The sequence below is a fragment of the Bufo gargarizans genome, chromosome 5 (genome assembly GCF_014858855.1).
Source record: "Bufo gargarizans isolate SCDJY-AF-19 chromosome 5, ASM1485885v1, whole genome shotgun sequence".
Taxonomy (NCBI): domain Eukaryota; kingdom Metazoa; phylum Chordata; class Amphibia; order Anura; family Bufonidae; genus Bufo; species Bufo gargarizans.
Window position 1 is genome coordinate 445,403,851 of NC_058084.1, and position 22,958 is coordinate 445,426,808.

General features: G+C 48.1%; 1 protein-coding gene across 1 annotated transcript; it reads right to left on the reverse strand.

Moving 5' to 3' along the window:
- Positions 1-625: 625 nt before the first annotated feature.
- Positions 626-21,141, reverse strand: ENKUR (enkurin, TRPC channel interacting protein). The gene is made up of 5 exons (XM_044295169.1): positions 20,909-21,141; positions 16,483-16,628; positions 14,206-14,456; positions 4,168-4,314; positions 626-882 (listed from the first exon to the last, which is right to left on the reverse strand). Exons 1-5 carry the CDS (start codon positions 20,983-20,985, stop codon positions 709-711), a joined length of 795 nt encoding a protein of 264 aa, XP_044151104.1. The 5' UTR covers positions 20,986-21,141; the 3' UTR covers positions 626-708.
- Between the last annotated feature and the right edge of the window lie 1,817 nt (positions 21,142-22,958).

Genomic DNA, 22,958 nt, shown 5'->3' on the forward strand with positions numbered 1-22,958 from the left:
ATTCGAATATAGCCCCTGCAGCTCATCACTACTCATGTGCAGCCACCTCCCCATTGTAGTGTGGGACAGGGTCCCGTTCTTGAGATGGAATTGGGTCCCAAAGTTGGGACCTGCACATATCAGTTTCCATTTTATGCGTATCCAGAAGCCATGATGTTGTGCTAGAACCATTATACGACCGATCCAAACGGCACCGTCTGACCTCATTAACTTACAGTGCAGATGGTGCGAGTTTCACTCCCGCTTTTGTTGGTTTGACTCCATGAACAGTGCTGTCTGCTGGGCAATTCCTCAGGTACAATATGATGAAACCCCCAAGTGAGGCTGACAAAGGAGTATTCCGATCTTGTGAAGTGACGTCTTATTGCCATGATTGCTTGGGGTCCAACCTTTGCGACCCCAAAAATAACGGGGCCACAGCTCCATTAAAGTGAATGTAGGGAGAATTTAGAAGGGGATGCAGCAGTAAATCAGCACTATGGCCCCTTCATTCTCAGAATCAGTGTGAGACCCCTACCCTTCATAAAGTGATGGCATATCCTAGAGATTTCCCATCCTTTTATAGAATTCTAAGATGTAAATACCCTTTTAGCAAGCGCAAAAATAAATAAAGAATACCAACAGCCACATCAAAAAGTATAATTTATCTTTCACTAGAAAGCGCTTCTCTCCTATATTTACTACGCACACTGTACGTCTAGGGTACATTTAGTTATTAGCAATGTAGATGATCTTGTGCCTTTCAATCGTATCCATATCTTTCTCCAACTGTCTCATTTCTGCTTCCATCCTCTCTTTGTGCGCTTTTTTCAGGGGTGTATCAATCACGACTGACAGGCTCTGATATTCATGGTGGATCTGATCCCAGTTTTTCTTGATTCCCTATGAAAATGAGAACATTTTGTATTGGAAAATAAGTCATAGTTGACGACATAGAAAAAAAACTGCAAGCTGGGGTGCCTATAGAAAACAGGTCAAGCCATAGCCATATGAGCAGACCTAATATAACATGCAGTAACTCAAGTATGTGCAATATGATGGAGGGCCAGGGTCAGCTCAGACAAGCTCCACGTTCACTCCATATGACAAGAGCATGGATCTTTGGCAACATTTCCCAGTTCTATCCTCCCCCATTAAAACAGCATTTCCCGAATCTCTCATTGATGGCCTGGGCTGCAGGGGCTCCAACCAGGAGAACAAAGGGACCACAGTGTCTGGAGCGTGGAAGTCATTTGAATGAAGTACCATATACAGTGCTGTCCAGTGTGTCCACAGCTATGTAGTTGTCTGGTACTGCAGTATAAGATACATCCACATGGGCGAGAGTCCTTTCTTTGTGCTAATCTGTGATCATATCAGGGGTCAGACCATAAATATCACATACTCATGGCCTATCCTGTTGATGTGTCATCTGTATTGGGCTACTTTCATACTTGGGGCAGAGAGATCCGGCAAGCAGTTCCGTCGCTGGAACTTCCAGCCGGATCCGGCAAAACGTATGCTAACTGATGGCATTAGTAAGACTGATCAGGATCCTGATCAGTCTTAAAAATGCCTGATCAGTCGAAAAAATGCATTGAAATGCCAGATCCGTCTTTCCGGTGTCATCTGGCAAAACGGATCCGCAATTTATTTTTTTCACCTTTTTTTTCAGTCTGCGCATGCGCAGACCGGATGGACGGATCCGGCATTTCGGTATTCTGAATGCCGGATCCGGCACTAATACATTCCTATGGGAGAAAATGTCGGATCCGGCATTCAGGCCAGTCTTCAGTTTTTTTTTGCCAGAGATAAAACCGTAGCATGCTACGGTTTTCTCTTTTGCCTGATCAGTCAAAACGACTGAACTGAAGACATCCTGATGCATCCTGAACGTATTACTCTCCATTCAGAATGCATGGGGATATGCCTGATCAGTTCTTTTCCGGTATAGAGCCCCTAGGACGGAACTCTATGCCGGAAAAGAAAAACGCAAGTGTGAAAGTACCCTAAGGCCCCTTTCACACGGGCGTTGCAGGAAAATGTGCGGGTCCGTTGCGGCAACACCCGCGATTTTTCCGCGCGAGTGCAAAACATTGTCATGCGTTTTGCACTCGCGTGAGAAAAATCGCGCGTGTTTGGTACCCAAACCTGAACTTCTTCACAGAAGTTCAGGCTTAGGATCGGTGTTCTGTAGATTGTATTATTTTCCCTTATAACATGGTTATAATGGAAAATAATAGCATTCTGAATACAGAATGCATAGCCCGGCATCTCCTTCTGGCTCCTTTGCTGAACAGGACCTGGGGTGAGCATTAAATACATGAACAGGACCTGTGATGACGTCACTCCGGTCATCACATGATCCATCACATGATCTTTTACCATGGTGATGGATCATGTGATGACTGTGACGTCACCAAAGGTCCTTGTTACTGCACAAAGCTCAGATGAAGACAGAAGGAGATGCCGGGCTACGCGAGCAAGTGGATTAAGGTGAGTTAAAAAAAATTGTAACCCCTCCAGCGCTATTGTACTATGCATTCTGTATTCAGAATGCTATTATTTCCCCTTATAACCAAGTTAAAAGGGAAAATAATAATGATCGGGTCTCCATCCCGATCGTCTCCTAGCAACCGTGCGTGAAAATCGCACCGCATCCGCACTTGCTTGCGGATGCTTGCGATTTTCACGCAACCCCATTCACTTCTATGGGGCCTGCGTTGCGTGGATTATCGCACCGCAATGCACAAAGAGGAGCATGCTGCAATTTTCACGCAACGCATAAGTGATGCGTGAAAATCACCGCTCATGTGAACAGCCCCATAGAAATGAATGGGTCGGTATTCAGTGCGGGTCCAATGCGTTCAACTCACGCATCGCATCCGCGCGGAATACTTGCCCGTGTGAAAGGGGCCTTACTCTGTGCATCTGACATGAAGCTCTTTAATCTAACACAGCAGGGGAATTAAGCAGCTGACAGATATTACCGATGCTGCTTATCGTGGAGGATCAAAGGCAATTTGTGGTCAGACCTTTGTTTCTCCCCAGCAGAAGCTTCCCACTTTGAAGGCACACAGGAATGATGTATAGTACGGCTAGGGCTATAGGTTGACTTGTTGACCTGGTCAGTTCTTTTTGCAATGGTCGCAAAGTCATGCGCAACCTTTTTTTTTCATGCTGGGATAACAGTGAGGTACATGACGCAGGACCATGTTCAGGTCTATGATGGAGTCTCTAATGCAGATTCCGTCATACTTAAGAATAGAGTAGCGCAAAATACAGTGCTATTGTTCCCATCAAGACAGAACCCCTGATGGATCAGCCAGTGTGTTTTCGCTTCCATTATAAATGGAAGCCAAAGTGGTAGTGTGAACTCAGCCCAAGGTCAATTTCACACAAGTGTATTCAGTTTGGGATACACGCTTTGTGTGACGGCTGTAATTCTTGGACTAAACACTGCTCCTCTGACCCGAACTCACAGCACCATAATATCTTATGATGCTGTGTGTTGCTGTCTGACTGCTGGCCTCACGTAATGCTGTGAGAACACTTCAGTAGCCCCATGGGTCAGACAGGAACACACAGCATCTATAAATCACTATGATGCTGTGAGTTCATGTCAGAGGAGCAGGGTTCAGTCCGGGAAATACAGCCGTCACATGGATTGTGTTTCCTGGACTGATTACACTCATGTGAATTTGCCCTAAGGCCTCATGCACACGGCCGTTGTTTTGGTACGCATCCAAGCCGCCAAAACTCTGACTCGGATGTGGACCCATTTACTTTAATGGGGCCGCAAAAGATGCGGACAACATCCGTTGCTACCTTCCGTGGTCCGCAAAAAATATATAACCTGTCCTATTCTTGTCCGCGCTTTGCGGACAAGAATAGGCAGTTATATTAAAGGCTGTCCGTGCCGTTCTGCAAATTGCGGAACGCACACGGACGCCTTCCGTGTTTTGCGGACCGCAAAACACACAACGGTCGTGTGCATGAGGCCTAATGCAGTGATTTTACCTGTGACGCACGGTGACTACAATGATCTGCGCACCCCTGGGGTAGTTACCTGGGATGACACCTGCTGACCGAGCACCCACATCGAGCACAGTGCCGCCCGACAATTTCGTATAAACCCCTGGGCTAGTGTCCTAAGAGGTGACAAAACATCAACATACAAATCATTACCTCGAGCACGCACTGCCGCTCTTCTTCAGAGAGTTGCTTCATGGCCCCCATCCTCAGTCGTTCCTTCACATAGGCATCATATTCCTCCTGAGCCCTCCGTACTTCCTCATTCCGCTTTGCTAAATACTCAGGAGTAGAGCCATAATCCTGAAGAGTCAAAAAAAACAACATATTGAATAATAACAATATTAACAATGTGTCCGCATGCATGTTTACTGTGTAAATCTCCAGATGTTTGATGCTTGCTCCATATACGATGCATGTGAATCGCCACGTGAGACACATCTCATCTTTATAAAGAAGATTACAACTATACACAGATTTTAGTTGGGGAATTTAAGAAAATCCTCTTTTGTGGGAAACTGTCGGCCGCCACACATTAAAATGACTGCTGGTTCATCGGCACGTCCAGAATGATCCGAGCCGGTGTCTTTTTAGGTCATGTGAATCTGCAACCTAAAGAATGACCCTTTAAATAGTTTTTCAACTTCCTAAAACTCAACCATAAATACCTGCATTCTCCTTGACGTAACAAAGTTAGAGCAGCTTGTCCTAGACTCTGTCCTAGACTCCTTTGTTATTCCTTCTAGTAATGTATGGGAAAACTGACAAATGGCTGTTGCTAGTCACCTTGTCAAAAGGTTTGTCCTTATACAGGCGGATCGAACAATCTTAGGCTACTTTCACACTTGCGGCAGGACGGATCCGACAGGCTGTTCACCATGTCGGATCCGTCCTGCGGCTATTTCGCCGTGCCCGCGGACTGCCGCTCCGTCCCCATTGACTATAATGGGGACGGGGGCGGAGCTCCGGCGCAGCACGGCGGTGCACGGAGAAAGCCGCCGGACTAAAAAGCCTGACCTGCAGTAATTTTAGTCCGGCGGGCTTTCTCTGTGCTGCGCCGGAGCTCTGCCCCCGTCCCCATTATAGTCAATGGGGACGGAGCGGCGGTCCGCGGGCACGGCGAAATAGCCCCAGGACGGATCCGACATGGAGAACAGCCTGTCGGATCCGTCCTGCCGCAAGTGTGAAAGTACCCTTAGGCTTCATGCACACGACTGCTGTGCTGTCCTGCATCAGTTGCTCCGTTCCGTGGCCCCGCAAAAAAATTAGAACATGTCCTATTCTTGTCCGTTTTGCGGACAAGAATAGGCATTTCTACAATGGGCCGCCTGTTCAGTTCCGCAAATTGCAGAAGGCACACGGGCGGCTTCTGTGTTTTGCGGATCCGCAATTTGCGGACCGCAAAAAACTGAACGGTCGGGTGCATGAGGCCTTAGGCCTCCTGCACACGAACATGTGCTTCCCGTTGCCGTATTGCGGACCACATTTGCAGATCCGCAATACACGGGTGACGTTCTGTGGGCATTCTGCATCACGGATGCGGACCCATTCACTTCAATGGGTGAGTGCTTCCGTGGGGTTTCGTCCCGTACTTCCGTTCAGCAAAAAGATAGAACATGTCCTATCTTTTTGCGGAACGGCTGGATCGCGGACCCATTAAAGTGACTAGGTCCGCGATCCACTGCAGCTGCCCCACGGATGGTGTTCGTGCATTGCGGCCCACATTTTTATCCCTCACACACAATATAGTCCATAGGTCCTTGATGTGATCCATGTTTTGTCCGTGTTGTTCACAGACCATTGGTAGGAGATTCTCTGGAAACTAATTTTCAGCCTATCAGTATCTGGATGACACGCGGAGGACAAATATTAGACACACATCTTTACGGATGAACCATTGACCATCTTACCACGGATGTCATCACGGACACAAATGTGTAAAAGAGGCCTCGCATTTCTGGGAGGAGTAACAGAGGAAGTATTTACTAAATGACATGTCTGGTAAGTCCTTATTTGAATAGCGACAGATTCCCTTAAAAAGGGCTGTGCCATGAATCATATGCTATATTTCTCAAACCACCACCTGGATCTGAATCTTTTCCTTATTTCTTGTCCACCTCACTGGGATGGTCGCACGCGCTCAGTTTAAGTCTTCAACTGTCACAGTCATATCTTCTGTTAGAATTGGTGTCAGTTAAGAGGTTGTCCGGTCCCAAAATCTAATTTTTTTTATGTGCTCCTAACACCCCTCACCCTGCATACATATGCCCAATACCTGTTTTTCATGTCCGAGCTTTCCTTCCCCCCTGGAAGACATTACATTATCCTGGCAGATCTGTTTACTTTCTTCCCTTGTTTTGTTGAACACATAACTTTATTGATACACAGGGCTGGCTGCACTGCACAGTGATGAGTCACAGGCTGGCCACGCCCCCACACGGCTCTGCCTGCAGCAGCCACACCCACTACAACTCCAGTGTCCATCTTTCTGCACACAGACAGGAATCTACTTCTCACTCAGTGTCTAAATCCCATCACTGACCATCCACAGGCTCTGCCCTCATGTGTATCTAATCCTATCCTGTGTGATACAGCCTGCTGTGCATATAATCCCATCACTGACCGTCCACAGGCTCTGCCCTCATGTGTATCTAATCCTATCCTGTGTGATACAGCCTGCTGTGCATATAATCCCATCACTGACCGTCCATCGGCTCTGCCCTTATGTGTATCTAATCCTATCCTGTGTGATACAGCCTGCTGTGCATATAATCCCATCACTGACCGTCCATCGGCTCTGCCCTTATGTGTATCTAATCCTATCCTGTGTGATACAGCCTGCTGTGTATATAATCCCATCACTGACCGTCCACAGGCTCTGCCCTCATGTGTATCTAATCCTATCCTGTGTGATACAGCCTGCTGTGTATATAATCCCATCACTGACCGTCCACAGGCTCTGCCCTCATGTGTATCTAATCCTATCCTGTGTGATACAGCCTGCTGTGCATATAATCCCATCACTGACCGTCCATCGGCTCTGCCCTTATGTGTATCTAATCCTATCCTGTGTGATACAGCCTGCTGTGTATATAATCCCATCACTGACCGTCCACAGGCTCTGCCCTCATGTGTATCTAATCCTATCCTGTGTGATACAGCCTGCTGTGTATATAATCCCATCACTGACCGTCCACAGGCTCTGCCCTCATGTGTATCTAATCCTATCCTGTGTGATACAGCCTGCTGTGTATATAATCCCATCACTGACCGTCCACAGGCTCTGCCCTCATGTGTATCTAATCCTATCCTGTGTGATACAGCCTGCTGTGTATATAATCCCATCACTGACCGTCCACAGGCTCTGCCCTCATGTGTATCTAATCCTATCCTGTGTGATACAGCCTGCTGTGTATATAATCCCATCACTGACCGTCCACAGGCTCTGCCCTCATGTGTATCTAATCCTATACTGTGTGATACAGCCTGCTGTGCATATAATCCCATCACTGACCGTCCATCGGCTCTGCCCTCATGTGTATCTAATCCTATCCTGTGTGATACAGCCTGCTGTGTATATAATCCCATCACTGACCGTCCACAGGCTCTGCCCTCATGTGTATCTAATCCTATCCTGTGTGATACAGCCTGCTGTGTATATAATCCCATCACTGACCGTCCACAGGCTCTGCCCTCATGTGTATCTAATCCTATCCTGTGTGATACAGCCTGCTGTGTATATAATCCCATCACTGACCGTCCACAGGCTCTGCCCTCATGTGTATCTAATCCTATCCTGTGTGATACAGCCTGCTGTGTATATAATCCCATCACTGACCGTCCACAGGCTCTGCCCTCATGTGTATCTAATCCTATCCTGTGTGATACAGCCTGCTGTGTATATAATCCCATCACTGACCGTCCACAGGCTCTGCCCTCATGTGTATCTAATCCTATCCTGTGTGATACAGCCTGCTGTGTATATAATCCCATCACTGACCGTCCACAGGCTCTGCCCTCATGTGTATCTAATCCTATCCTGTGTGATACAGCCTGCTGTGCATATAATCCCATCACTGACCGTCCACAGGCTCTGCCCTCATGTGTATCTAATCCTATCCTGTGTGATACAGCCTGCTGTGCATATAATCCCATCACTGACCGTCCACAGGCTCTGCCCTCATGTGTATCTAATCCTATCCTGTGTGATACAGCCTGCTGTGCTGTGTATCTAATCCCATCACTGACCGTCCACAGGCTCTGCCCTCATGTGTATCTAATCCTATACTGTGTGATACAGCCTGCTGTGTATCTAATCCCATCACTGACCGTCCACAGGCTCTGCCCTCATGTGTATCTAATCCTATACTGTGTGATACAGCCTGCTGTGTATATAATCCCATCACTGACCATACACAGGCTCTGCCCTCATGTGTATCTAATCCTATCCTGTGTGATACAGCCTGCTGTGTATCTAATCCCATCACTGACCGTCCACAGGCTCTGCCCTCATGTGTATCTAATCCTATACTGTGTGATACAGCCTGCTGAGCTGTGTATATAATCCCATCACTGACCGTCCACAGGCTCTGCCCTCATGTGTATCTAATCCTATCCTGTGTGATACAGCCTGCTGTGTATATAATCCCATCACTGACCGTCCACAGGCTCTGCTCTCATGTGTATCTAATCCTATCCTGTGTGATACAGCCTGCTGTGTATATAATCCCATCACTGACCGTCCACAGGCTCTGCCCTCATGTGTATCTAATCCTATCACTGACCGTCCACAGGCTCTTCCCTCACCATCTCCAGAGTGTGAAAAACTGCTGGAATCATCAAGCGTATCCAATCACATCTGTATCTAATCCTATCCTGTATGTGTGCCTGATACACATCCTGTTGTGTATGATACTGCCTGCTGAAGTGTGTATCTAATCCCATCTTCTATGATACAGCATGCTAAAATGTGTATCTAATCCCATTTTGTATGACACAGCCTGCTGAGTGGTGTATCTAAGCCTATCTTGTATGATCCTGCCTGCTGAGCTGTTTATCTAAACCCTTATGCACACGACTGTATCCATTTTGCGATCCGCATTTTTTGCAGTCCCATTGAGTTCTATGGATTTGAGGACCTCATTTTGAAGACCAGAATAGGACATGTTCTGTCTGTACTGGAACTGACATTTGGATGTAAAAAACCAAACTGACGACGTCCATGTGCTTTACACATCCGTATGTCAGTTCTGGGAAAGATAGAACACGTCCTATTCTGGTCCTTATAATGCAGATCAAATACCCATAGAACTCAATGGGACTGCAAAAAAATGTAAATCGCACACGGACAGTATTCTTATTTAGTAGATCTGTGACTTGCAGACCACAAAATATATACGGTTCAGTGCACGAGCCCTATCACTTATACTCAGCGCCCATAACAGTGACCTCCACAGTGCCCATAACAGTGACCTCCACAGTGCCCATAACAGTGACCTCCACAGTGCCCCCATAACAGTGACCTCCACAGTGCCCCCATAACAGTGACCTCCACAGTGCCCCCCATAACAGTGACCTCCACAGTGCCCCCCATAACAGTGACCTCCACAGTGCCCCCCATAACAGTGACCTCCACAGTGCCCCCCATAACAGTGACCTCCACAGTGCCCCCCATAACAGTGACCTCCACAGTGCCCCCCATAACAGTGACCTCCACAGTGCCCCCCATAACAGTGACCTCCACAGTGCCCCCCATAACAGTGACCTCCACAGTGCCCCCCATAACAGTGACCTCCACAGTGCCCCCCATAACAGTGACCTCCCCAGTGCCCCCCATAGCAGTGACCTCCCCAGTGCCCCCCATAGCAGTGACCTCCACAGTGCCCCCCATAACAGTGACCTCCACAGTGCCCCCCATAACAGTGACCTCCACAGTGCCCCCCATAACAGTGACCTCCACAGTGCCCCCCATAACAGTGACCTCCACAGTGCCCCCCATAACAGTGACCTCCACAGTGCCCCCCATAACAGGGACCTCCACAGTGCCCCCCATAACAGTGACCTTCCCAGTGCCCCCCATAACAGTGACCTTCCCAGTGCCCCCCATAACAGTGACCTTCCCAGTGCCCCCCATAACAGTGACCTTCCCAGTGCCCCCCATAACAGTGACCTTCCCAGTGCCCCCCATAACAGTGACCTTCCCAGTGCCCCCCATAACAGTGACCTTCCCAGTGCCCCCCATAACAGTGACATCCACAGTGCCCCCCAGAACAGTGACATCCACAGTGCCCCCCATAACAGTGACCCCCATAACAGTGACATCCACAGTGCCCCCCATAAGGCCTCATGCACACGGCCGTGTTCCACGGCCGAGAGCGGACCGTGGAAACCCGGCCGGGATTCCTACTGACAGCAGGAGCGCACGGCGTCATGGGTTGCTATGACGCCGTGCGCTGCCTGCTGCCGCCACAATACAGTAATACACTGGTATGATCTATACCAGTGTATTACTGTATTGCGACGGCAGCAGGCAGCGCACGGCGTCATAGCAACCTACTCTCAGCAGGAATCCAGCCCGTGGTTCCACGGACCGCTCACGGCTGTGAAACACGGCCATGTGCATTCGGCCTAACAGTGACATCCACAGCGCCCCCCCATAACAGTGACCTCCACAGCGCCCCCCCATAACAGTGACCTCCACAGTGCCCCCCATAACAGTGACCTCCACAGTGCCCCCATAACAGTGACCTCCACAGTGCCCCCCATAACAGTGACCTCCACAGTGCCCCCCATAAGTGTCCTCCACAGTGCCCCCATAACAGTGACCTCCACAGTGCCCCCATAACAGTGACCTCCACAGTGCCCCCCATAACAGTGACATCCACAGTGCCCCCCCATAACAGTGACCTCCACAGTGCCCCCCATAACAGTGACCTCCACAGTGCCCCCATAACAGTGACCTCCACAGTGCCCCCATAACAGTGACATCCACAGTGCCCCCATAACAGTGACCTCCACAGTGCCCCCCATAACAGTGACCTCCACAGTGCCCCCCATAACAGTGACATCCACAGGAGTGAGCTGAAGTGAGAGAGACAGACACAGAGGCTGCAGCAGCTAATAGTAAATGTTATATCTCATCAATAAAACCATTACTGGCCTTTCAAAATCTACATCCGGTGCCCAGTTTTCTGGTGCCTCGTCAAATTTGTTGCCGTCATTTGCGATAATTTCCTCCAAAAGCGTAGTAAATGTGGGCCAATATAGCCGACGGGTGGCCTCAGCACACATGTACTAATATTGTCGTACCATGGGTTACATATTACACAGTAGTACATGACTATTGAGGAATACAGGATATCTGCGGAGTTACAGTAGAATGCAATACCACACCCGACCTGTGGACAAGTGTGGCGCTGTTTTTCAGCCTGAACGCTATTCTTTTACATGTAGTTTGGCCGGCCCGTATGCTGCTGGTGACAGGAACATGTCCAAGGGCCTGGCCGTAACCCTGTGTGGGCTTGCGGTTTCCTAATCTGGTTGACCACCGTATTGTACCACGTCCCTATCTCGTGGGAGGGAGCGTTCCTCGGTTTGCTTTGAGTTATTTTAGAAGAATGCGTCCCTTCCGTCAGTAATTTATCTTACTGGTTGTATGAGGCCCAATGTTACAATTGTTTTGTCTCTCTGCTGCCCTTGAATCTACGAGGCGCCTGTTACCGAGACGTTTTTCCATTGTTTTTCGTATCTGATTTTACAGTTACCCATTTTTAGGTGAAATGCTCCCATTTATACTGGTTGTCCAGGACTAGAAAAAAGGGGCATTTAAATTTTTTTTATTTCCAGGAACAGCGCCACTCATGTGCATAGGCCCTGTCTGGTATTGCAGCTCTGCTTTGTTCACTTGAAGTCAGAACAGCTGCCAATAAAAACATGGCATTCACAATATGAACAACAAAGAGATGGCAGCTTTTGCCCCCACCACTGATTGGCGAGAGTGGGACCCCCACCCATCTAATATTGACCATTGGCCATCAATTTTAAAAGCCTGAACGCCCCCGTTAATAGAATTCAGCTATTTATTGGTTATATATGCCTCTAGATAAACTGGGCGATACCCATTTATTACCGTACCTGCGCCAATACCCCTCCCAGCAGTGGCATGCATAGATCGGGCATAGATCGGGGTCTTACTTGGTATATAGACCCGATACCAGGCGGTGGTATACAGACAGGAACGAGTTTGGTCTCTTCTGAATGGACTTGGCAGGAATTCCTAAATTCCTGTCTTGCTGAACAAACAGCAGGGTGTGATCTCCTCACCTTCAGGGGAGGCGACTGATCCTCCAGCAGCTGGTTCTCCCGGTCTAGCAGAGGAGACCTCCACAGCATAGTGATCATCCTCTGTGGCTGATCGCTATGCTGTCACTCATGTACATCGCGCTGTGCAGGAGTCAGTACAGGTTTCACATAGAAGCCTGTACACTCAGAAGTTGGCCGGCGGTCCCGGCGCATGCGCAGTAGTGTGAAAGCGACGGGACCGTCAGTGATGAGGTTCCGTCTCCTGCCTCAGGCAGTAAAAGAAGACGGGGCTGGACCAGAAGACTTGAAAATGCTTCAGGGGCGGTCACGTGACTGTGAAGAGAATCATAGGAAGGGCTGCGCTGGGGAGGCCTCCTGCACACGAACGTGTGTGCCCCGTGGCCGTGCTGCGGCCTGCAAATTTCGGGCCGCAATGCACGAACACTGACCGTGGGGCAGCGGATCGCGGACCCTTTCACTTTAATGGGTCCGCGATCTGCCCGTTCCACAAAAAGATAGGACATGTTCTATCTTTTTGCGGAAAACGGAAGTACGGGACGAAACCCCACGGAAGCACTCCGTAGTGCTTCCGTAGGGTTCCGTTCCGTGCTTCCGTTCTGTACCATTCCGCATCTCCGGATTTGCAGATCCATTGAGGTGAATGGGTCCGCATCCGTGATGCGAAATGCACACGGAACGGTGCCCGTGTATTGCAGATCCGCAAATGCAGTCCGCAATACGGCAACGGGAAGGCCTAAGTATTGGTGTAATAACCTTTCCTCCACAGGTAATGAAGATGGGCAATTTTCAAGTTGGGGCCGGAGAACCCCTTTAAGGCCTCATGCACACAGCCGTTGGGTGCCCGTGGCCGTATTGCGGCCCGCAAACGTCGGGTCGGCAATCCACGGCCGCTGGTCATGTGCACCCTGCATCACGGATGCGGACCCATTCACTTGAATAGGTCCGCAATTCTGGAGATGCGGAACGGAATCACGAAACGGAACACTGGAAGCACTACGGAGTGCTTCCGTGGTGTTTCTTTCCGTGGTTCAGCACCGCAAAAAAATAGGACATATCCTATTCTTGTCCACGCTTTGCGGACAAGAATTGGCAGTTATATGTAAAGGCTGTCCGTGCCGTTCCGCAAATTGCGGGACGCGCGCGGACCCCATCCGTGTTTTGCGGATCCGCGATTTGCGGACCGCAAAACACACCACGGTTGTGTGCATGAGGCCTTAGAAAGAGATTGCCTGATTTTCTTTTTTTACATCAATCATATTGAGGTCATTTCATCCGTTTTTAAGGTTCTGATTGTATCACAAGATTTGGATCTTTTGCAGATCTTAGCTTTGGGTTCCCAGTCAAGAAGTCCTAAAAAGAATTTCCGATGAAAGCCATCTATGGCGGCAGGCGCATTTCTAGGTTACGTTTTTCTCCTACACTAGTTGTCTTATGCAGCACCTCTCTCGTACCAGCCCTCAGGGCTGCGGATATGGACGGCATATCATTAGAATACGCCACCAATAGCCATCATTAGAAGACCCCTTCAATCTAACTATGGTAAAGGTACTTGGACAGCGGGATCTTTGGCCCTTTCTGAATGACTTGTTTTAGCTTTCTCAAAGACCGTCTAAAAGATCAACCAGGAGACCACGCGTTTCGTTCTACTCAGATTAGGTAATGGCCGTTTCTAGAGCATAGTATATCCTATGCATTAGGCCTACTGTCACGTGGAGCCTCCACAATCAAGGTATACATCGGTGGGAGTGCTTAGTAAGTATGAGGAGCTGTCACTTGAGATGATTGATATCGGCCTGCCATTAATGCACTGTATAAATTATGTACTCTTTCCTGTTATGTTAAGAGCCCGTGAGGTGGCCGCAGTGATATTACCTTCTTCTTTAAGTATTTGGGAACAAGTCCAGAGGTTTCCAGAAGATGTTTATCACCCTTTTTGGTGTCCACATAGATGGGCTGCGGTTTCTTGGGCACGGCCATAACCGCTTCGGCTACGTTGGTGGTGATGAAGCTTTTGTTCGTTTGCACTCCCATGATTGGCTGCTCTGTTCTTTGTGGTACCGGCGGGCGTTTCTCTTCTGCCAAGCACCGGGGCGGTCTACCTGTGGAATCATATAATGCGCTCTCTTGTTGATAACAAGAGTGCAAAGCACATATGTCATGATGGGTTTCCTGAAATATCTGCTCACTTTTAGAATATACTTTGATTTTCAATACCGTAGTAGTCACTTCCGATGCACCCATTTAACTCTGGGGGAGTAGTGTCCTCCATATGTCACCAAGTACATGGTGGCTCCCCTTTCTTCCTATGCCCTATCTGCGTAATTAGAGTATGGCCACACGTTCAGGTTTTTTGATGCAGTTTTGAAGCCAAAATCAAGTGTGGATCATAAAGGAGAGAAAGTATAAAGGACAGATGCAATGTCTCCTCCTTTTTGAATCCACTCCTGGTTTTGACTTCAAAAACCTTCATCAATAAACCTGAATGTGTGGTCGTATCCTAAGCACTAAAAGGTGAGAAAACCAAGATGTGATATGCAGATTTATTTCTCCAGTCCTACAGTGGGCACTTTGGGGATTTTGGAGGTGAAATTGCACCTATTATTTAAGCATTGTTGGTGCACAGGGCCCGGGACAAGGTACTTTGGTGCCCTATGTAGAGAAGGCAAATAGAAAGATATACCGTAGGCTGTACCCCCAGACAAAAACTCCAAAATAAATTCAGGATTCAGAATAAATACAGTCCCCAGACCAAACCCTCTGATACAGTGAGGCCAGCTGCTGCTGCTGCTTTACTCACCCCTCCCGGGTTTTGTGACAGCACAGACCCACCTCCTGGTTTTCCTTTCCTGGTGGGCCCGGCTGCCGAGCTTACTACGCAAGCTATATCCTATCTGCTGTCTTGGCCTCTCTTCCTGTACCCGTAAGGTGCGCATACTCCCTATGGCTCTTAAAGGGCCAGCACATGCACCCTAATCTGCTCCATTCAATGGATAGCTACCTTGGAGTACCCCAGACACCTGCCCTTGTGGGAGGGTGCTTGAGCAATATGTTTCCTAGCATGCTAGTATCCTGCAAAGGTGTCTGTTTTGTTGTCTTCCAGTGTACTGACTTTCTGCCCTTTTACTGCATTCTGACCTTTGCCTGGTATCCGTGTTGTTCCTTTGCTGCCTGCCCTGACCTCAGAATGTTTACTGTATAACACATACTTAGCCAGCCCTGACCTTGCCCTGTCCCTGGCAGCACAGGAGTAAAAGGGTGAATACCAGGAGATTGCCAGGATAATGCCCTTAGGATTGGCCCAAAGTCAAATATGTTGGTTGACACAGTGGCTCCACACCCCATGCCATAACACCCTGTAAGCAAATGCAGACACCAAACCCCCTAAACAAATAGAGAGTCTAAAGTAGACCCCGTAAATACAGACTCCAGACCAGACTCCCTAAATAAACAGACCTCAGATCAGACCCCGTAAACAAAAACAGACCCCAGACTAAACCCTAGAATAGACCCTGTACACTTACAAAGCTCGAACTCTCTCCTCTTTTGAGAAGCAATGTTGTTCTGCCCTGTGGCTTCAGGACCTGCACAGATATGGTCATGTGACCAAATCTGTGCAGGTTCTACAACAACCTTGCCTACATCTGTGCCTTTAGGGGTCACTGCACTTCACACATGTGTCCAGTCATGCCGCAGCTTGAGGCAAAAAAAATGCAATGCGCATCAATTTTTTTAAAATTAAAATGCACCCCCAAATCCTTGTTATGAGGTGACCCTAACAGGGTGTATGTAACTTCAACTGTAAGAGACAGGAAAGCAATGACGTTCACATTCCCAAACAGTTTTCATGCAAATAACTGCAGTGAAGAACAAAGGATTTCAAAGGGTCTTCTTTTACCCATAAACTCTTACCACGGGCAGGGCCTAGAATTGCAGATCAGCCCCATTCTCTTGGATTACTGAGCTGCAATACCATACATAGCCCAAGGACTCAAGGGGCACTGTTCCTAGAAAATATACCTATATTTCTAATACTGGACACCAAATTATCTTCACTTCAACCTGAACAACAATGGAGTAGTGGCAACAATGGAGTATTGTGAAACCACCAAGGGCTAGGCTCTCTACCTGCAGACATATAACGTCACTTACTTTCTGTCAGGGTGGTCTCCTTTGTGTGCTTGTGTAGAAATTCTTTAGGGGAGGGCACCTCTACTTTGGCTGGACCCATGGTCTTGTGGGCTGCTTTATTTTTGTTTTCTTCAAGCTTCACCGAATCCCTGAATGTTGAAGTATACCTGAACACAAAGACATAATAAAATAAAGTCAATTTAATTAAATTTAGTGGAAATGAACAATTCTTGACAAGTAACTTACCCTTGGTAGATGCGTTACAACTGATACCAAATAAAGATTTGCCCCCACTCCTCCCATCATGGAGGAAATCCTTCTTGATATTAATAATTCATATCTCCACCAGGGGGCTCCCCAGCGATCAACCTATTGTCAGGGATCCTGGATAGGTGTTCTTCAAAGGGCTCTCCCTTTCAGGTTAGGACTACGTGGCGACTTTGGTTGCACGGCATCACTTTTCATATAATCGTGCAATTAAAAATGTGTGTGATTTGTTTCTGATGCAGTTGCAGTGAAGTTGCAGGACTATTTTAGGGGGTGATTTGGCTGCAGGTTGCCTGCAATATAGGCCTCATGCACACGACCGTGGTGCGTTTTGCGGTCCGCAAAACACGGATGGCGTCCGTGCGCGTTCCTCAATTTTAATATAAATGCCTATTCTTGTCTGCAAAGCACAGACAAGAATAGGACATGTTATATTTTTTTATCGGGGCCACGGAACGGAGCAACGGATGCGGACAGCACACGGAGTGCTGTCCGCATCTGTCGCGGCCCCATTGAAGTGAGTGGGTCCGCATCCGAGCCGCCAAAATGGCGGGTAAGATGCGGACCAAAACAACGGCCGTGTGCATGAGGCACATAAATTGCACATAAAGACACTGAACTGAAAAGCCTTGTGTGTAAAACTTCATCGGGTTTGGAGTTTTGCAATTGTCGCGTCACATCGCATGTAGTAATGCACCCGCACTCACAATTATTACTTGCAAAGTCGCGAAGTGATCTTATGATCTTGGTGCCTCAAAACTAAAGTCACAGGGTAGCCTTCAAAAAACAAATTGTTGAGACGTGAGTTGACGTTGCATGCGTCTTACACTGAACTCTATACTGGAAGAGATCTTCTGCCCCCCAAAATTCCAGAAGGTTTGGATCTTTCTTGACTTTTGTGTCTCAGGTAACATACACAGCGCTTACCTGTGCCTCAGTGCGACCATGGGGTCGTGCAATCCCTAGACTCAAGGCCAGAATTTTTACGGTTTTACCTTTTATTAAAAGCAGTCACTGATCACAATACGTTTTTGAAAGTCGTTACAAACTGCAACATCCGGTCCGGCTTGGGTATCAATACTATCGGACTGGCCAACTCACTTTTTGACTTCTCAATGAGGTCTAGCTGCACTTCCTCTGAGATGGCTTGTCGCAGAGCCTCAGGTACCTTGTATGGTTTTAATCAGACTTTTGCCTGATGCTCAGTGACAATGTCATGCCGGATTATGGACGTGCGTCCAGGGAGGTCAGAGAACACATCCATGTTCCGACTAATGAACTCCCTGGCCTCCTGAGTCTGTTTAGAGGAGAGGCTGTCAGCAATTTTTACTGTGGCAGCCGCCTCTCTTGCATCAGACAGAGGGGCCGGTACCTCTTCTCCTTGAAAACCCATCCGCGGGCTGTCTTCTGAACAGGTTTCCCTATCTATCCACGGTTTGAGTAAATTCACATGGTAAAACTGCTCCGGCTTTCGCCGCCCTGGCTGGTGTACCTTGTAGTTTACATCTCCAATTTTCTCGAGTACCTCGTAGGGCTCATGCCACGTAGCCAGGAACTTACTGTCCACAGTCGGCACCAGAACCAAAACTCGATCACCCGGGTTAAAGATCCGGACCAGAGCCTGCCGATTATAGACCCAACTCTGGCCTCGCTGAGCTGCCTCCATATGCTCCCTAACAAGAATCAAGACTGTCTCTATCTGATCTTGCATCTGGGTAATGTACTCAATGACACTTTTATGTGGAGTGGGTTGTTGTTCTCACGCCTCTTTGGCCACGTCCAAGAGCCTGCGAGGGTGTCTGCCATATAGCAGTTCGAAGGGCGAGAACCCAGTAGAGGCCTGGGGTACCTCTCGCACTGTGAACATGAGATAGGGCAGAAGGAGGTCCTAGTCCTTCCCATCTTTAGCCACCACCCTTTTCCACATATTTTTTTATATTTGGTTAAACCTTTCTCCTTTGCGGATGGTAAATGGAAGTCCGTAGTTGTTATATGTGCAGCAACTTAGAGTTCCCTCTTCACCTTAGACATAAAAGGGGTCCCTTGCTCGGTCAGAATCTCTTTAGGTAGTCCTACTTGGGAAAACATCTCCATTAATTCCTTAGCTATAAGTTTGGCCAAGGTATGTCGCAGTGGCACCGCCTCCGGGTACTGGGCCTATGAGATCCATAGCTATTTGGTCAAACGGTACTTCGATAATCGGGAGAGGTACTAGGGGACTACGGAAATGTGGCTGGGGGCTAGTTATCTGGCAGGTAGGGCAATACTTACAAAACTCTTCCACTTCTTTGAATATGCTGGGCCAGTAAAACCTCTGTAGAATACAATCCTTTTTTGCAGCCCCAGGTGACCCCCAAGAACGTGTTGGTGGGCTAGATCTAACACAAGCTTGCGATAAGCCTTGGGGACCACCAACTGTTCAATAGGCTCACCCGTAGTAGGTTTACCCGATTCAAGATATCTTGATGAACCACAAAACGGGGAAGCACCGACACTGCCCCAGGTTGTTGTGGTTCACCATCTACTATTAACACATTTTCCCAGGTGCGGGATAGGGTTGGGTCCTGACGTTGGGCGGTACTAAAATTATCCTTGGAGACATTGAGGTCTGCCAATTCAGGACCCGGCAGTAAGTCCTCCACCATCACACTTAGTGGGGTTGTCTCCCCCTCTTCCACAGAAGTGGCGGTCATCCCTACCGCTGGCCCTTCGGTCTCAGGTTCCTAGGGTTCTGGTTTCCCCCCTAAGCCGGGCCACTCTGCTAGGGTTATCCCTGTCTCATGGGTGTCAGCAGTGGCGTAGCTAGAAATGATCGGGCCCCAAAGCAAATTTTTTAATGGGGCCCCCTCCCCCAGTAATTTTTTTGCAAACCCCTTCCTTTCATGCCACCCCCAATTCCGGTGGCTAGTAAATATCGCTCTCTCAGACCAGGGCCGGCAGCTGTTCCATCCGTTTTCTACACTGTCTATACTGTCACTGTATATCATTTCATTGTGTAATACTGTTGAGGTCACTGTTAAGGCCCTGGATGGGCCCATTCTGGGTCATGGCCCCAAAGCAGCCGCTTCCCCTGCTTCCCCTATAGTTACGCCCCTGGGTATCAGTCCCCTCTCAAAGCAGGCCACAGTGCCGGAAAGTCTCTCCCTATTATGAGTTCATAATGTAAATTTGTGGGTCCATCTACCGGCCACTGTGGTTAGAGACACCAGCGCGGGGGTGTAATCTTTTAAGTCAGAGCCTCCGCCGGAGCGTCTCCTACTTCCACCTGGCACAAGTGATCTAGAGACTCTGGGTTACCTGTTGCACACAGCCTCCTGGCATATAGCGACTTACGGTAGCCATAGTTAGTGTCCATGGGCTCAACCCGATGGGGACAGTCAGCCCTTACATGGCCAGGCTCCTGACACCGCCAGCAGACTATGGGAGCCAGGTCTGCTGTTGGTACATCTCGGACGGGTTTTATCGGCTCAAATCTCCGGGCATGGGGTGGGGATTTCCGGGGTTTAGCCGACCCCCCCCCCCCCCCTCCCGACAGAACCCTCCTTTAGATTCCTGGTAGCTTAATAGAACATACAGACAATCCAGCATAGCAGAGGGACTCAGCACGTCAGGCTGTAGCCATTTTGCCCGAATCAAAATTTGTTTGATTATGACTGCTTGTCTTGGCACTTGCCTAAAGTGCGAATAAAACACTGAACTGTTTGGTCCAAAGAACTTGTTGTTGCCTCCATACTGCGTCCGCTAATCCTGTCTACCAGAGCGAAACCTCACAATAGATAGATATGAGATAGATGGATATATAGATAAATGGATAGATAAGTAGATAGATGCTAGATAGCTAGACAGACAGATATATAGATAGAGAAATAGATAATTAGATAGACATTACATAGATAGAAGATAGATAGATAATAAATAAATAATTAGATAGATATTACATAGATCCATTCACCTATCAGTGTAGTGTGTGTGTGTGGGGGGGGGGGGGGGGGGGTAGCCTGCATACAGGAGATTATTACCTTTAGAATATATAAACATCCATGACATTGTTGTACATTGTTTCACTTTCTAGCTTTGGTGTCTCTTTATTCACACACCGGATGTACCTACCTGAAGGTCACATACTGTCCTGTATTACACACTACTAGGGAGGGGAATGGACAGTCCTGCGATCTCTCACCTGGGGGGTTTGGGTATCTTGACCTCCTCTGTGGGGATGAGGTTGTAGATATTTTCCGCGGGATTGGTGTTCTTCATCTTCAGTACAGGGATTGCTGCTCCTGGTGCAGTGTGCGGTGTCTGCGGCTCCCCTGGGCTCAGTGCACAGCAGCTCAGCAGTGTTGTCTCTACCGTCACCACGGCAACCGTTTCCACTCAGCTGTTATGTTTCCCCTGCTGCTTCTTTTCAACCAGCTTTATTGAAACAGTTTCAATGCGTTTATCTTCAGTTTCACGTTTTACAGGAGGTACAGTTACTGGCAGCACTAAAGTACCTCAGATATTTGTCTGTCTATGTAATCTATCTCCTATCTATCATCTATCTTATATCTATCTCATATTTATCTCATATCTATCTATCTCATATTTATCTATCTCCTATCTATCTATCTCATATCTATCTCATATCTATCTCATATCTATCTCATATCTATCTCATATTTATCTATCTTATCTATCTATCTATCTATCTATCTATCTATCTATCTATCTATCTATCTCTCTCTCTCTCTCTCTCTCTCTCTCTCAGATCTATCTATCTATCTATGTATGTATCTATCTATCATCTATCTATCTATCTATCTATCTATCTAATATCTATCTATCTATCCTCTATCTATCTCATACGGTACCTATGTAGGGACACTATCGGCACTAATGGTGGTGAAGCACTACCCCACCCAGTGTCTATGTTTACACAACTAATCCCACCTAGTCCCATTAATGCCCCAGCACACAGTAAGAATACCCCTTTACTGCTCTAATATCATAGGAATGTGCTCTTAGTGCCCCTGACCTAGTATGATGGCGGAGCAGGGAGCTGACAGACACGGATACAGTTGAAGTTGGGTGTGGTTGTAGTCCTGCCGAGACTACAGGACAGAGGACGAATTTGGGACTGTCTTGTCAGAGCCGGGACAGTTGGGAGGAGAGATCTACTGTATCTATTTCATATCCATCTATACACATTATATATGAGATAGGTAATTGATTGTATTTCTGTCTATCTATCAAACATTAATAGTAATAATATACTATTAATGGTGAAACTATTATTTTTCCGAACACATTTTGGCGATGGCTCCTGCTTCTCCCGGCGACCACTGAGGACAGGAATAACTCTTCCCGTAGCCATACAGGTGACGTCCCAGCAGGGCCGGCGTCAGAACCCGGCAAACCCGGGCAAGTGCCGGGGCCCACTGTAAGTTAGGGGGCCCACTCGTCTCCGCGGCGGCCCCTTTAAAATGTTTGCCAGAAAATATTTGCGCATCGCAGCGCAGCGCAGCGCAGCGCAGCGCCCGCTCGCCGTCCGAGCCATAATTATTCATGTTGCGCAGCGCCCGCCCCCTCTCTCACGTGATCCTCTTCTCTTCTGAGTCCAGGCACCGCACGCCGCACAGTCAGATCAACGAATCCAGCGAATACGATGATCATCATTTGAGTCTGACTCACTGTAAGCCCGCCCCCAGCCAGCAGCAGGCCTGATAGCCGAGCCCAGAGCTGGAAACCTGGCGCCCAGTCCCAGAGCAGACACAACTGAATGCTGCTGAAGTGCTGACAGCTGAATTTCGTGTTAAATTTCTAATTCAGATTAACTAGTAAGTCTAGCAAGTCACAGAAAGACCAGTTATTGTAGTATTTATTATTATATCTGTTACATAAATGGGGGGCCTGCCGCCTGGGGCTATCTACAGTGAGTGTCACGACTCAGTCACTGTCTACACCAAAACACCCAAAACACCTAAATAATTGAATAAAGAACAATTAGCATGTGTTGCTTTGCTCTTGCTCAGCATCAGCAGCACACATGCCTGTAAGGCCAAATGCACACGGCTGTGAGCGGTCCGTGGTATCCCGGCCTGGCATCTTGCTGAGAGCTGGAGCGTATGACGTCATTGGTTGCTATGACGCCGTGCGCTTCATGCCGCCGCTGCACTACAGTAATACACTCGTATGATCTATACGAGTTTATTACTGTAATGCAGCGGCAGCATTAACAGTGTCATAGCAGC

What these genes read in the sequence shown, in the direction of transcription:
- ENKUR (XM_044295169.1), bottom strand. Translation starts at nt 20,985, where the DNA reads ATGAAGAACACCAATCCCGCGGAAAATATCTACAACCTCATCCCCACA. An exon ending in CCAAATACTTAAAGAAGAAG is followed by an intron (nt 4,315 to 14,205) that starts GTAATATCACTG and finishes TTGACTCTTCAG; the next exon opens with GATTATGGCTCTACTCCTGA. An exon ending in AGCGGCAGTGCGTGCTCGAG is followed by an intron (nt 883 to 4,167) that starts GTAATGATTTGT and finishes TCATTTTCATAG; the next exon opens with GGAATCAAGAAAAACTGGGA.